The following is a 17,119-nucleotide window of genomic DNA, read 5'->3' as shown; positions in this document are numbered from 1 at the left end:
TAATGACAGCTGAGTGTAATAAGGGATCCTGATTGGATCCTGGCCCAGACAAAGGATAGTAGTGGGACATTTGGTGAAATTTGATAAGGTCTAAAGGTTAGTTAATAATATCGTAACAATATTGAGTTCCTTAGGTAATTGTACTATTGTTATAAAAGATACAGACATTAAGAATAGCTAGATGAAGAATATATGGGATGATAGGTGAAGTTATCAGAATAAGGTAGAAAATAAGTTATTATCTTCCCTAGGGCCACTGTAACAAAGTGCTAAAAACAACAGAAATGTATTCTTTCACAATTTGAGAATTGTGAATCCAAAATCTTGGTGTCAGTAGGGCCATCTCTCTGCAAGCTCTAGCAGAGAAACTTCCTTGCATTTCTGTCAGCTTCTGCTGTCTTCAGCAATATTTGATGTTACTTTGCTTATAGACTCATCACTTTACTAGCTCTATTCTCCGTCATCATACAGTGTTGTCCCTAAGTCTATATGTCTGTTTTCTTATACAGTATTTTATACACAGTCATAGTGTATTAATGGCCCACCATAATGACTTCATCTTAACTTTATTATATGGGCAGCAACCCTACTTTCAATTAAGGTCACATTCACAGGTACTAGGGGTTAGGACTTAAACACATTTTTTTAGGGTATAATTTAACCCATAACAATAAGTAACATTTATAAATTACTGTATCATTGTGCTAAGTATGTTATATGCCTTGTTTTTTATTGTTAAGTGATTATCCCTATTTTATGTACAGTACAGAGGTTAAGTAACTTCCCCACGTTCACAAAGCTGATAAGTTGCAGAGCTGAAACTCACACACTGGACTCTTATTCTAAGGAATTTACTATTGACTATTTTATTGGAAGGATGAAATATTGTATAAGTTTTAGTTATTGTTATTGGATTTTTTAAAATTTTTTTTTAAACATTTATTTATTTTTGAGACAGAGAGAGACAGAGCATGAACAGGGGAGGGTCAGAGAAAGAGGGAGACGCAGGATCTGAAACAGGCTCCAGGCTCTGAGCTGTCAGCACAGAGCCCGACGCAGGGCTCGAACCCACGGACCGCGAGATCATGACCTGAACTGAAGTCGGACGCCTAACCGACTGAGCCATCCAGGCGCCCCGGATTTTTTTTAATATTAAAAAAAACTTTTTTAAATACCGTGAACATATGGGAATTATGTAACATTTGAGACTGAAAACATCAAATCTCAAACTTATCCTTAAAACTTTGGCTCTGCCTTGGGTGTAAAAAGCACCAAACCGAGGTGCCTGAGTGGCTCAGTCAGTTGAGTATCTTACTCTTGATTGCAGCTCCAATCATGATCCCAGGGTTGTGGGATTGAGCCCCATATCAGGCTATATGCTGAGCATGGAGCCTGATTGAGATATTTTCTCTTTCTCTCTCTCTCTCCCCACCTTTCCTTCTCACTGCCTCTCTCCCCTTTTCCCTCTGCCCCATCCCCCATTCGTACTTTCTCTCTTAAAAAAAAAAAAAAAAAAAAGTATCTAAACCAAGGTGGGCCTGAAAGGCACTTTATAGACTGTAGTCATATCACCCATCTAATATAAGCTCACCAGTATATCAGAAGGAAAATTTCTTGTTTTTCTCCAGATGATTTGCATTGTACAAGATTAGCTCAAGAATCAACTATACTATGAATCTTATAGGCTAGCCTTCACACAGTAAATTATTTCAAAGCACCATTGTAGGTTTTTTAATAATGATTCAGTGTGGACCTATACTACATGCTGATTAACAGAGAGATTAGTACAATTTTAGTGAGGACTACAACATTTTACAATTCCAGGGGTACTCCTCACATTGGATTTGTTCTGAGTAATATCTTCTGGAATCAGTTGATTCCACATTAGTTTTAGTTGACATTCATTTTCATAAACAAGAAGCTTCACTTTGGATAATTACAAGGGAACATACATAATGCGTTTTATTATTTTATTATAATATCAGAAGGTAAGTTTATGAAAAATTTTCCATTCTTTTAATTAACAATTTGAATAAAAATGGATGTTTTCTGTCCAATAAAACATTGCCCCTTATTTGGCTTGTGTGATTAATGAAAACCACTCTACCTTGTAGGAGTTTATATGACAGGAAAAGAACTTCGCCAGTGTATGCTACCAAAAGCCGCAGCTTTGTCTGAAAAACTCAAAGTATTCCAAGAATTTCTCCTACCCAGGCATCCTCCTGTTTTTCATGAGTGGTTTCTGAGGACATTCCCTGATCCTACATCATGGTAAATTAAACAGAAAATAATACATTATTATGGTTAGATGTTTTAAAAAATATCTTACGGGTGCCTGTCTGGCTCAGTCAGTAGAGTGTGTGATTGTTCTCGAGGTTGTGAGTTTGAGACCCACATTGGGGCTAGAGATTACTTAAAAAAAAATTTTTTTTTAATTCTAAATTTAAAATTAAATCTAAATTAAATCAGTGGCATAAGGATATGTGATAGGCATTGTGTTTTCTTTAGGTACAGTAGCAGGTCAGCATACTGTCGTTCCACTGCAGTTATGTCAATGGTTGGTTATATCCTGGGGCTTGGAGACCGTCATGGTGAAAACATCCTCTTTGATTCTTTGACTGGTGAATGTGTACATGTGGATTTCAACTGTCTCTTCAATAAGGTAAGTGATGTGACTCATTCTAGTTAATTGTATGTTTTCTCCCAATTGCCTTTTTTAACAACTGTTCTTCCTAGATATACCTGTTGGTAGCAGTTATCATCACAGTTGAGTCACACTGAGAGTTTTTTTGACTGGTTTTGATCAGTGGATCCCAGAGTCCTCAGTAAAGCAACTTAGGATGAAGAGAACTCAAAAGAGTGATATAGGAAAACTAGCACTGAACTTGAAATCCAAAGATTCAAGTTCTGACTCAGTTCTTAGTTATGTGAATATGGGCAGATCAGTTCATTTTACTGAGACTCAGTTCTAAAGAGACAGTACTTTAATGTGATGGTTTCCAAACCTGGCAGCATATCAGAATCATCCAGGAATTTAAACAAAATACACAGATCTCTGGCAGACATCCCAGAAAATTCTTTAGGTCCAGAGGGGCTTAAGATTAAATTAAGCTAGTTGGACTGAGGTCCCTCAGGCCCCCTCTAATTTTCCAGTGTCCTGGAAGGCATACTGGTAGATTAACCCCCTATTTTCATATCCCCAGTATTGATTGCCGTCTGCTGTCACAGGAACTAAGACAGGTTACAGATACAAATAAGATTAAATCAAAAGATAAACCACTGGTATTTGTTAAATCATATAAGAAACTGAGTCAATAAATTTGGGGATGAAAAGGCCCTATGAAAGGCAGGTTGAGAATGGTAGAAAATAAATGAACTGGACTTCATTATACTATATGTTGTATACTCTCATCAGTATGAGCATCTAATATTTGGTTATTTCTTTTCCCTCCCTGCTTTAAAGTGAAACTCTTAAAAAAAAAAAAAGAAAAATATGAGAATATTTGTTTTTATTTTATATTACTCAAGAAGGACATTAAGGAAGTTAATATGAGATTAAATATTGAATGCATAAAAATTTCTCTATAGTAATATTCACTATAATAATTCAGTGATAGGTGAATCCATCCATCCGTTAGATCAAAGGTAGAGATGTAGGCTCCTTCATGATATAGGCCTTTAATGTGGTTACAAATATTTTTATATTTACATATTATAAAAATATAAATATTTTGAAGATATCTCTGCACTTTGCTTAAAGAGTCTAGACTTGAAGTTCTAATTTTTTTTTGCACAAAGATTTTAAAATTCTAATACTACTTTTTAATAAAATGCCTTGTTTTAAGGGGGAAACCTTTGAAGTTCCAGAAATTGTTCCATTTCGGCTGACTCATAATATGGTTAATGGAATGGGTCCTATGGGAACAGAAGGTCTTTTTCGAAGAGCTTGTGAAGTTACAATGAGGCTGATGCGAGATCAAAGAGAGCCTTTAATGAGGTAATTATTTATGTTATGTAAACAATTTAACAGTAATCTTGAGTGTAATTATTGGTTCCTAAATATGTTTTTTAAATAATAGAAGCCACTTTGCATTGGTTGAAGTGATTTTTTTTTATTTTGTTGTATTGTATTTAAAAAAAACTTTTTTTTAATGTTTATTTATTGTTGAGAGACAGAGCATAAGCATGGGAGGGGAAGTGAGAGGGAAAGACACAGAATCCGAAGCAGGCTCCATGCTCTGAGCTGTCAGCACAGAGCCTGACGTGGGGCTCAAACTCACAAACCGCAAGATATGACCTGAGCTGAAGTTGGATGCTCAACTGACTGAGCCACCCAGGCGCCCCGAAGTGAATTTTTTTAAATAATAGCTTTATTAAGGTATAACTTACAGTTCATTGCAGCATTATTTATAATAGCCAAGACATGGAAGCAACCTGAGTGTCCATTGATGGATGAATGGGTAAAAAAAGCCTGATGTATGTATATGTATATGTATATGTATATACACACACACACATATACACACAAACATATACATACACAGTGGAATATTATTCAGCCATAAAAAGAAGGAAATCTTGCCATTTGTGACAACATAGATAGACCTTGAAGGCATGTATGCCAAGTGAAAATAAGACAGAGAAGTGTGTGAGATCACTTATATGTGGAGTCTTAAAAAGAAAAAATAGAACTACCTTATGATCCACGAGCTGCACTACTGGGCACTTACAAAAGAATGCAAGAGCACTAATCCAAAGAGATACATACACCTTGATGTTTATAGCAGCATTATTTCTAATAGCCAAGAAAATGGAAGCAGCCCAAGTGTCCATTGATTGATGAATTGGTAAAGAAGATATGGTACAGTTTTCAACATAGTACTAGAAGTCCTAGCCTCAGCAGTCAGACAACAAAAAGAAATAAAAGGCATACAAATTGACAAGCTAGACTTTCACTCTTCACAGGTGACATGATATTCTACATAGAAAACCCAAAAGACTTCACCAAAAAAACTGCTAGAACTGATATATGAATTCAACAAAGTTGCAGGATATAAAATCAACGTACAGAAATCAGTTGCATTTCTATATACCAATGAAGCAGCAGAAAGAGAAATCAAGGAATCGATCCCATTTACAATTGCACCAAAAACCATAAAATACCTAGGAATAAACCTAATTAAAGAGGTAAAAGATCTGTATGCTGAAAACTACAGAAAGCTTATGAAAGAAATTGAAAAAGATACAAGGAAATGGAAAAACATTCCATCCTCATGGATTGGAAGAATAAATATTGTTAAAGTGTCTATATTACCCAAAGCAATCTACACATTCAATGCCATCCCTATCAAAATACCACCAGGATTCTTCACATAGCTAGAACAAGCAATCCTAAAATTTGTATGGAACCACAAAAGACCCTGAATAGCCAAAGTAATGTTGAAAAAGAAAACCAAAGCTGGAGGCATCACAGTTCCAGACTTTAGCCTGTATTACATCAAGACAGTATGGTGTTGGCATAAAAATGGAGACCTAGATCAATGAAATAGAATAGAGAACCCAGAAATAGACTCACAAATGTATGGCCAGTGAATCTTCGACAAAGCAGGAAAGAGTATCCAGTGGAAAAAAGACAGTCTCTTTAACAAACGGTGCTGGGAGAATTGGACAGTGACATTTAGAAGAATGAAACCGGACCACTTTCTTACACCATACATAAGAATAAATTCAAAATAGATGAAAGACCTAAATGTGAGACAGGAAACCATCAAAATCCTAGAGGAGAAAACAGGCAGCAACCTCTTTGACCTTGGCCACAGCACGTGTCTCCAGAGGCAAGGGAAATAAAAGCAAAAATCACCTATTGGGTCTCGTCAAGATAAAAAGCTTCTGCACAGTGAAGGAAACAATCAACAAAACTAAAAGACAACCGATGGAATAGGAGAAGATATTTGCAAATGACATTATCAGATAAAAGGTTAGTATCCAAAATACATAAAGATTTTATCTTTATAGATTTTGTTATCAAACTGAACACCCAAAAAAACTATCCAGTGAAGAAATGGGCATAAGACATGAATAAACACTTTTCCAAAGAAGACCTCCAGATGACCAACAGACACATGAAAAAATGCTCAACATTGCTCATCATCAGGGAAATACATATCAAAACCACATTGAGATACCACCTCACATCTTCAGAATGGCTAAAATTAACAACTCAGGAAACAACAGATGTTGGCGAGGATGCAGAGAAAGGGGAACCCTCTTATACTGTTGGTGAGAAGGCAAACTGGTGCAGCCACTCTGGAAAACAGTATGGAGGTTCCTCAAAAAATTAAAAATAGAACTACTCTATGACCCAGCAATTGCACCACTAGGTATTTATCCAAAGGATACAAAAATGCTGATTATAAGGGGCACATGCACCCCAATGTTTATAGCAGCACTATCAATAATAGTCAAAGTATGGAAAGAGCCCTAATGTCCATCAACTGCTGAATGGATAAAGAAGATGTATGTGTACACACACACACACACACACACACACACACACACACACACATATACATACACACAGTGGAATATTGCTCAGTGATCAAAAAGAATGAAATCTTGCCATTTGCAACAACATGGATGGACCTAGAGTGTATTATGCTAAGCTAAATAATCAGCTAGAGAAAGACAGATATCGTATGATATCCCTCATGTGGAATTTAAGCAATGTAACAGATAAATATAGGGGAAGGGAAGGAAAAATAAGATAAAAACATAAGAGACTCTTAAATACAGAGAACAAACTGAGGGTTGCTGGAGGGGAAGTGGGTGGTAGGGGGATGGGCTAAACGGGTGGTGGGCATTAAGGAGGGTACTTGTTAGGATGAGTACTGGGATGTTGTATGTAAGTGATGAATCATGGGGTTCTACTCCTGAAACCAATACTACACTGTGTGTTAACTAACTTGAATTTAAACAAATAAATTTAAGGAAAAAAAAGACTTGGTATGTATGTATACACACACACACACACACACACACAATAGGTTATCATTCAATTATAAAAAAGGATGTAATTTTGCCATTTGCAATGACATGGATGGAGCTAAAAAGTATACTAAGTGAAATAAGTCAATCAAAGAAAGACAAATACCATATGATTTCACTCATATGTGGAATTTAAGAAATAAAACAAGCAAGCAAAGGTGAAAAAATAGAGCAAGATACAAACTCTTATTATAGTGAACAATCTGATGGTTATTACCAAGGTGGAGTGGAGGGATGGTTAAATAGGTGATGGGAACTAAGGATTACATTTGTCCTGATGCGCACAGGGTAATGTATGGAACTGTTGAATTACTTTATTGTACATCTGAAACTAACATAACACTATGTTAATGGAAATTAAAATTAAAACTTAAGTAAAAAAAGAAAAACAAAAACTGAGCTCATAAAAAACAGACTGGTGGTGGCCAGAGGGTGGGGGTGGAGGGTAGACAATGGATGAAGGTGGTCAAAAGGTATAAACTTTTCGTTATGAAGTAAATTAAGTCATGGAAATATTTTGTGCAACATGGTGACTATAGTTAATAATACCGTATTGTGTATTTGAAAGTTGCTAAGAGAGTAAATATTCAAAGTCCGTGTCCGAAGGGGGTGCCTGATGGTTCAGGTGGAAGAACATGAGACTCTTGATCCCAGGCTTGTGAGTTCAAGCCCCATGTTGGGTATAGAGATTAGTTAAGTGAATAAATAATTTAAATAAGCAAACAAATAAATGTTCTCATCACAAGAAAAAACATTTGTAACTATGTATGTTTATGGATATTAGCTAGATTTCTTGTGATGATCATTCTGCAATATATACAAATAGCAAGTTATGTACACCTGAAACTAATGTTGTATGTCCATTATATCTCAGTTTTTTAAAAGATGTAATTTACATACCGTAAAATTAACTGTTTCAAAGTGTACTGTAGTGGTTTTTAGCATATTCCCAAGATTGTGCAACCGTCACTGGTATCTAATTATAAAACATTTTTATCACCCCCAAAAGAAATTAGCCGGTACTCTCCATCCCTACTCCCCTGCCATTGTCTAGCAACCACTAATCTACTTTCTGTCTCAATGGATTTGACTATTGTGAACATTTCATGTATAAATGGAATCCTATAACATGTGGCATATTATGTCTTCTTTCACTTAACATGGTGTTTTCAGGGTTTATCCATGTTGTAGCCTGTATTAGTACTTCATTCTTTCTTATTGCCAAATATTCTATTGTATGTCACATTTTGTTTATCCATTTATCAACTAATGGACAATGGATTTTTTACACCCTTTGACTATTGTGAAAAGTGTGGCTATGAACATTTGTGTACAAGTTTTATGTGGATATACGTTTTCAGTTTTCTTGGGTATGGTGTAGAATTACTGGGTCACATGTTAACTCTAAGCTTAACATTTTGAGGTAATACTTTAGAATCCCAATGGCAAGGTATGAGGGTTCCAATTTCTCCACATTCTTACCAACACTTGTTGTTTACCTGTCTTTTTTACTTTGCCCATCCTAGTGGGTGGTATACCTAATGGTATCTCGTTATGGTTTTAGCTTGCATTTCCCTAATGATCAGTTATGTTGAGCATCTCTTCATGCACTTATTGGTCAGTTGTATATCATCTTTGGACAAATAACTATTCAAATCCTTTCCATTTTTTTTTTAAATTGAATTATTTGTCTTTTTATTGTTGCGTTGTAAGACTTCTTTTACATATTGTGGGTAGTAGATGCTTAAGAGATACATAATTTGCAAATATTTTCTCCCATATGTGGATTGTCTTTTTTGCTTTCTTGATGATGTCCTTTTTAGCATTTAAGTTTTTAGTTTTGATGAAGTCCAATTTATCTATTTTTATTTTTATTATTTATTTATTTTAATATATGAAACTTATTGTCAAATTGGTTTCCGTACAACACCCAGTGCTCATCCCAAAAGGTGCCCTCCTCAATACCCATCACCCACCCTCTCCTCCCTCCCACCCTTTCCTCCCTCCCACCCCCCATCAACCCTCAGTTTGTTCTTGGTTTTTAACAGTCTCTTATGCTTTGGCTCTCTCCCACTCTAACTTCTTTTTTTTTTTTTTTTTTTCCTTCCCCTCCTCCATGGGTTCCTGTTAAGTTTCTCAGGATCCACATAAGAGTGAAACCGTATCTGCCTTTCTCTGTATGGCTTATTTCACTTAGCATCACACTCTCCAGTTCCATCCACGTTGCTACAAAAGGCCATATTTCATTTTTTCTCATTGCCATGTAGTATTCCATAGTGTATATAAACCACAATTTCTTTATCCATTCATCAGTTGATGGACATTTAGGCTCTTTCCATAATTTGGCTATTGTTGAGAGTGCTGCTATGAACATTGGGGTACAAGTGCCCCTATGCATCAGTACTACTGTATCCCTTGGATAAATTCCTAGCAGTGCTATTGCTGGGTCATAGGGTAGGTCTATTTTTTTTTTTTTTTTTTTTTTTTTTTATTTTTTATTTTTTATTTTTTATATATGAAATTTATTGTCAAATTGGTTTCCATACAACACCCAGTGCTCATCCCAAAAGGTGCCCTCCTCAGTACCCATCACCCACCCTCTCCTCCCTCCCACCCCCCATCAACCCTTAGTTTGTTCTCAGTTCTCAACAGTCTCTTATGCTTTGGCTCTCTCCCACTCTAACCTCTTTTTTTTTTTTTTTTTTTGTTCCCCTCCCCCATGGGTTTCTCTTAAGTTTCTCAGGATCCACATAAGAGTGAAACCATATGGTATCTGTCTTTCTCTGTATGGCTTATTTCACTTAGCATCACACTCTCCAGTTCCATCCACGTTGCTACAAAAGGCCATATTTCATTTTTTCTCATTGCCACGTAGTACTCCATTGTGTATATAAACCACAATTTCTTTATCCATTCATCAGTTGATGGACATTTAGGCTCTTTCCATAATTTGGCTATTGTTGAGAGTGCTGCTATGAACATTGGGGTACAAGTGCCCCTATGCATCAGTACTCCTGTGTCCCTTGGATAAATTCCTAGCAGTGCTATTGCTGGGTCATAGGGTAGGTCTATTTTTAATTTTCTGAGGAACCTCCACACTGCTTTCCAGAGCGGCTGCACCAATTTGCATTCCCACCAACAGTGCAAGAGGGTTCCCGTTTCTCCACATCCTCTCCAGCATCTATAGTCTCCTGATTTGTTCATTTTGGCCACTCTGACTGGCGTGAGGTGATACCTGAGTGTGGTTTTGATTTGTATTTCCCTGATAAGGAGCGACGCTGAACATCTTTTCATGTGCCTGTTGGCCATCCGGATGTCTTCTTTAGAGAAGTGTCTATTCATGTTTTCTGCCCATTTCTTCACTGGGTTATTTGCTTTTCGGGTGTGGAGTTTGGTGAGCTCTTTATAGATTTTGGATACTAGCCCTTTGTCCGATATGTCATTTGCAAATATCTTTTCCCATTCCGTTGGTTGCCTTTTAGTTTTGTTGGTTGTTTCCTTTGCTGTACAGAAGCTTTTTATCTTCATAAGGTCCCAGCAATTCACTTTTGCTTTTAATTCCCTTGCCTTTGGGGATGTGTCGAGTAAGAGATTGCTACGGCTGAGGTCAGAGAGGTCTTTTCCTGCTTTCTCCTCTAAGGTTTTGATGGTTTCCTGTCTCACATTCAGGTCCTTTATCCATTTTGAGTTTATTTTTGTGAATGGTGTGAGAAAGTGGTCTAGTTTCAACCTTCTGCATGTTGCTGTCCAGTTCTCCCAGCACCATTTGTTAAAGAGACTGTCTTTTTTCCATTGGATGTTCTTTCCTGCTTTGTCAAAGATGAGTTGGCCATACGTTTGTGGGTCTAGTTCTGGGGTTTCTATTCTATTCCATTGGTCTATGTGTCTGTTTTTCTGCCAATACCATGCTGTCTTGATGATGACAGCTTTGTAGTAGAGGCTAAAGTCTGGGATTGTGATGCCTCCTGCTTTGGTCTTCTTCTTCAAAATTACTTTGGCTATTCGGGGCCTTTTGTGGTTCCATATGAATTTTAGGATTGCTTGTTCTAGTTTCGAGAAGAATGCTGGTGCAATTTTGATTGGGATTGCATTGAATGTGTAGATAGCTTTGGGTAGTATTGACATTTTGATAATATTTATTCTTCCAATCCATGAGCAGGGAATGTCTTTCCATTTCTTTAAATCTTCTTCAATTACCTTCATAAGCTTTCTATAGTTTTCAGCATACAGATCCTTTACATCTTTGGTTAGATTTATTCCTAGGTATTTTATGCTTCTTGGTGCAATTGTGAATGGGATCAGTTTCTTTATTTGTCTTTCTGTTGCTTCATTGTTAGTGTATAAGAATGCGACTGATTTCTGTACATTGATTTTGTATCCTGCAACTTTGCTGAATTCATGTATCAGTTCTAGCAGACTTTTGGTGGAGTCTATCGGATTTTCCATGTATAATATCATGTCATCTGCAAAGAGCGAAAGCTTGACTTCATCTTTGCCAATTTTGACGCCTTTGATTTCCTTTTGTTGTCTGATTGCTGTTGCTAGAACTTCCAGCACTATGTTAAATAACAGCGGTGAGAGTGGGCATCCCTGTCGTGTTCCTGATCTCAGGGAAAAAGCTCTCAGTTTTTCCCCGTTGAGGATGATGTTAGCTGTGGGCTTTTCATAAATGGCTTTTATGATCTTTAAGTATGTTCCTTCTATCCCGACTTTCTCAAGAGTTTTTATTAAGAAAGGGTGCTGGATTTTGTCGAAGGCCTTTTCTGCATCGATTGACAGGATCATATGGTTTTTCTCCTTTTTTTTGTTAATGTGATGTATCACGTTGATTGATTTGCGAATGTTGAACCAGCCCTGCATCCCAGGAATGAATCCCACTTGATCATGGTGAATAATTCTTTTTATATGCCGTTGAATTCGATTTGCTAGTATCTTATTGAGAATTTTTGCATCCATATTCATCAGGGATATTGGCCTGTAGTTCTCTTTTTTTACTGGGTCTCTGTCTGGTTTAGGAATCAAAGTAATACTGGCTTCATAGAATGAGTCTGGAAGTTTTCCTTCCCTTTCTATTTCTTGGAATAGCTTGAGAAGGATAGGTATTATCTCTGCTTTAAACGTCTGGTAGAACTCCCCTGGGAAGCCATCTGGTCCTGGACTCTTATTTGTTGGGAGATTTTTGATAACCGATTCAATTTCTTCGCTGGTGATGGGTCTGTTCAAGCTTTCTATTTCCTCCTGATTGAGTTTTGGAAGAGTGTGGGTGTTCAGGAATTTGTCCATTTCTTCCAGGTTGTCCAATTTGTTGGCATATAATTTTTCATAGTATTCCCTGATAATTGTTTGTATCTCTGAGGGATTGGTTGTAATAATTCCATTTTCATTCATGATTTTATTTATTTGGGTCATCTCCCTTTTCTTTTTGAGAAGCCTGGCTAGAGGTTTGTCAATTTTGTTTATTTTTTCAAAAAACCAACTCTTGGTTTCGTTGATCTGCTCTACAGTTTTTTTAGATTCTATATTGTTTATTTCTGCTCTGATCTTTATTATTTCTCTTCTTCTGCTGGGTTTAGGCTGCCTTTGCTGTTCTGCTTCTATTTCCTTTAGGTGTGCTGTTAGATTTTGTATTTGGGATTTTTCTTGTTTCTTGAGATAGGCCTGGATTGCAATGTATTTTCCTCTCAGGACTGCCTTCGCTGCATCCCAAAGCGTTTGGATTGTTGTATTTTCATTTTCGTTTGTTTCCATATATTTTTTAATTTCTTCTCTAATTGCCTGGTTGACCCACTCATTCGTTAGTAGGGTGTTCTTTAACCTCCATGCTTTGGGAGGTTTTCCAGACTTTTTTCTGTGGTTGATTTCAAGCTTCATAGCATTGTGGTCTGAAAGTATGCATGGTATGATTTCAATTCTTGTAAACTTATGAAGGGCTGTTTTGTGACCCAGTATATGATCTATCTTGGAGAATGTTCCATGTGCACTCGAGAAGAAAGTATATTCTGTTGCTTTGGGATGCAGAGTTCTAAATATATCTGTCAAGTCCATCTGATCCAATGTCTCATTCAGGGCCCTTGTTTCTTTATTGACCGTGTGTCTAGTTGATCTATCCATTTCTGTAAGTGGGGTGTTAAAGTCCCCTGCAATTACCACATTCTTATCAATAAGGTTGCTTATGTTTATGAGTAATTGTTTTATATATTTGGGCGCTCCGGTATTCGGTGCATAGACATTTATAATTGTTAGCTCTTCCTGATGGATAGACCCTGTCACTATTATATAATGTCCTTCTTCATCTCTTGTTACAGCCTTTAATTTAAAGTCTAGTTTGTCTGATATAAGGATGGCTACTCCAGCTTTCTTTTGGCTTCCAGTAGCATGATAAATAGATCTCCATCCCCTCACTCTCAATCTAAAGGTGTCCTCAGGTCTAAAATGAGTCTCTTGTAGACAGCAAATAGATGGGTCTTGTTTTTTTATCCATTCTGATACCCTATGTCTTTTGGTTGGCGCATTTAATCCATTTACATTCAGTGTTATTATAGAAAGGTATGGGTTTAGAGTCATTGTGATGTCTGTATGTTTTATGCTTGTAGTGATGTCTCTGGTACTTTGTCTCACAGGGTCCCCCTTAGGATCTCTTGTAGGGCCGGTTTAGTGGTGACAAATTCCTTCAGTTTTTGTTTGTTTGGGAAGACCTTTATCTCTCCTTCGATTCTAAATGACAGACTTGCTGGATAAAGGATTCTCGGCTGCATATTTTTTCTGTCTAGCACACTGAAAATCTCGTGCCAATTCTTTCTGGCCTGCCAAGTTTCAAAAGAGAGATCAGTCACGAGTCTTATAGGTCTCCCTTTATATGTGAGGGCACGTTTACCCCTTGCTGCTTTCAGAATTTTCTCTTTATCCTTGTATTTTGCCAGTTTCACTATGATATGTCGTGCAGAAGATCGATTCAAGTTACGTCTGAAGGGAGTTCTCTGTGCCTCTTGGATTTCAATGCCTTTTTCCTTCCCCAGTTCAGGGAAGTTCTCAGCTATTATTTCTTCAAGTACCCCTTCAGCACCTTTCCCTCTCTCTTCCTCCTCTGGGATACCAATAATGCGTATATTATTTCTTTTTAGTGTATCACTTAGTTCTCTAATTTTCCCCTCGTACTCCTGGATTTTTTTATCTCTCTTTTTCTCAGCTTCCTCTTTTTCCATAACTTTATCTTCTAGTTCACCTATTCTCTCCTCTGCCTCTTCAATCCGAGCTGTGGTGGTTTCCATTTTGTTATGCATTTCGTTTAAAGCGTTTTTCAGCTCCTCGTGACTGTTCCTTAGCCCCTTGATCTCTGTAGCAAGAGATTCTCTGCTGTCCGCTATACTGTTTTCAAGCCCAGCGATTAATTTTATGACTATTATTCTAAATTCACTTTCTGTTATATTATTTAAATCCTTTTTGATCAGCTCATTAGCTGTTGTTATTTCCTGGAGATTCTTCTGAGGGGAATTCTTCCGCTTGGTCATTTTGGATAGTCCCTGGCGTGGTGAGGACCTGCAGGGCACTTCCCCTGTGCTGTGGTGTATAACTGGAGTTCGTGGGCGGAGCCGCAGTCAGACCTGATGTCTGCCCCCAGCCCACCGCTGTGTCCACAGTCAGACTGGTGCGTGCCTTCTCTTCCCCTCTCCTAGGGGCGGGATTCACTGTGGGGTGGGGTGGCCTGTCTGGGCTACTTGCAGACTGCCAGGCTTGTGATGCTGGGGATCTGGCGTCTTAGCTGGGGTGGGTAGGCAAGGTGCATAGGGGCAGGAGGGGCAGGCTTAGCTTGCTTCTCCTTAGGTGATCCTCTTCAGGAGGGGCCCTGTGGCAGCAGGAGGGAGTCAGATCCGCTGCCGGAGGTTTGGCTCCGCAGAAGCGCAGAGTTGGGTGTTTGCGCGCGGAGCGAGCAAGTTCCCTGGCAGGAACTGGTTCTCTTTGGGATTTTGGCTGGGGGATGGGCAGGGGAGATGGCGCTGGCGAGCGCCTTTGTTCCCCACCAAACTGAGCTCTGTCGTCCGGGGGCTCAGCAGATCTCCTTCCCTTTGTCCTCCAGCCTTCCCGCTTTCTGAGCAGAGCTGTTAACTTATGACCTCCCAGACGCTAAGTCGTGCTTGCTGTCGGAACACAGTCCGTCAGGCCCCTCCGCTTTTTGCAAGCCAGACTCGGGGGCTCTGCTTGGCTGGCGAGCCGCCCCTCCGCCCCGGCTCCCTCCCGCCAGTCCGTGGAGCGCGCACCGCCTCGCCGCCCTTCCTACCCTCTTCCGTGGGCCTCTCGTCTGCGCTTGGCTCCGGCGACTCCGTTCTGCTAATCCTCTGGTGGTTTTCTGGGTTATTTAGGCAGGTGTAGGTGGAATCTAAGTGATCAGCAGGACGCGCGGTGAGCCCAGCGTCCTCCTACGCCGCCATCTTCCCTCTCTCAGGGTAGGTCTATTTTTAATTTTCTGAGGAACCTCCACACTGCTTTCCAGAGCGGCTGCACCAATTTGCATTCCCACCAACAGTGCAATAGGGTTCCCGTTTCTCCACATCCTCTGCAGCATCTATAGTCTCCTGATTTGTTCATTTTGGCCACTCTGACTGGCGTGAGGTGATACCTGAGTGTGGTTTTGATTTGTATTTCCCTGATAAGGAGTGACGCTGAACATCTTTTCATGTGCCTGTTGGCCATCCGGATGTCTTCTTTAGAGAAGTGTCTATTCATGTTTTCTGCCCATTTCTTCACTGGGTTATTTGTTTTTCGGGTGTGGAGTTTGGTGAGCTCTTTATAGATTTTGGATACTAGCCCTTTGTCCGATATGTCATCTGCAAATATCTTTTCCCATTCCGTTGGTTGCCTTTTAGTTTTGTTGGTTGTTTCCTTTGCTGTGCAGAAGCTTTTTATCTTCATAAGGTCCCAGTAATTCACTTTTGCTTTTAATTCCCTTGCCTTTGGGGATGTGTCGAGTAAGAGATTGCTACGGCTGAGGTCAGAGAGGTCTTTTCCTGCTTTCTCCTCTAAGGTTTTGATGGTTTCCTGCCTCACATTCAGGTCCTTTATCCATTTTGAGTTTATTTTTGTGAATGGTGTGAGAAAGTGGTCTAGTTTCAACCTTCTGCATGTTGCTGTCCAGTTCTCCCAGCACCATTTGTTAAAGAGGCTGTCTTTTTTCCATTGGATGTTCTTTCCTGCTTTGTCAAAGATGAGTTGGCCATACGTTTGTGGGTCTAGTTCTGGGGTTTCTATTCTATTCCATTGGTCTATGTGTCTGTTTTTGTGCCAATACCATGCTGTCTTGATGATTACAGCTTTGTAGTAGAGGCTAAAGTCTGGGATTGTGATGCCTCCTGCTTTGGTCTTCTTCTTCAAAATTCCTTTGGCTATTCGGGGCCTTTTGTGGTTCCATATGAATTTTAGGATTGCTTCTTCTAGTTTCGAGAAGAATGCTGGTGCAATTTTGATTGGGACTGCATTGAATGTGTAGATAGCTTTGGGTAGTATTGACATTTTGACAATATTTATTTTTCCAATCCATGAGCAGGGAATGTCTTTCCATTTCTTTAAATCTTCTTCAATTACCTTCATAAGCTTTCTATAGTTTTCAGCATACAGATCCTTTACATCTTTGGTTAGATTTATTCCTAGGTATTTTATGCTTCTTGGTGCAATTGTGAATGGGATCAGTTTCTTCATTTGTCTTTCTGTTGCTTCATTGTTAGTGTATAAGAATGCAACTGATTTCTGTACATTGATTTTGTATCCTGCCAACTTTGCTGAATTCATGTATCAGTTCTAGCAGACTTTTGGTGGAGTCTTTCGGATTTTCCATGTATAGTATCATGTCATCTGCAAAAAGCGAAAGCTTGACTTCATCTTTGCCAATTTTGATGCCTTTGATTTCCTTCAATTTATCTATCTTTATTGTTGTTTGTGCTTTTGGTGTCATTTAAGAAACTGTTGCATAATCCAAATCATGAACAGTTATGCCTCTGTTTTCTTTTAAGTGTTTTGTAGTTTTAGCTCTTATATTTAGATCTATGGTCATTTTCAGTTATTTTGTGTTTCTAGTGTGAGGTAG

At 38.5% G+C, this 17,119-nt stretch overlaps 1 protein-coding gene across 4 annotated transcripts in view; it reads left to right on the top strand.

The window, feature by feature from the left end:
* The window catches only part of ATR (ATR checkpoint kinase), a 109,905-nt gene that overhangs the window by 89,127 nt on the left and 3,659 nt on the right, over positions 1-17,119 (top strand). For 3 of the 4 annotated variants that reach the window (XM_086674446.1, XM_086674447.1, XM_086674448.1), the window contains 3 exons: positions 2,115-2,271; positions 2,509-2,662; positions 3,846-3,997. In XM_086674446.1, coding sequence (XP_086530572.1) covers positions 2,115-2,271; positions 2,509-2,662; positions 3,846-3,997 — 463 coding nt within the window. Of the gene's footprint in view, positions 1-2,114; positions 2,272-2,508; positions 2,663-3,845; positions 3,998-17,119 lie in introns of those variants that run through there. The other variant, XR_015240022.1, reaches the window with a different exon arrangement.

The sequence above is a fragment of the Puma concolor genome, chromosome C2 (assembly GCF_028749965.1).
Source record: "Puma concolor isolate L17-30 chromosome C2, mPumCon1.1.hap2, whole genome shotgun sequence".
NCBI classification, from domain to species: domain Eukaryota; kingdom Metazoa; phylum Chordata; class Mammalia; order Carnivora; family Felidae; genus Puma; species Puma concolor.
The sequence above is the reverse complement of the archived record's forward strand: the minus strand, read 5'-3'. Positions and strand labels throughout refer to the sequence as shown.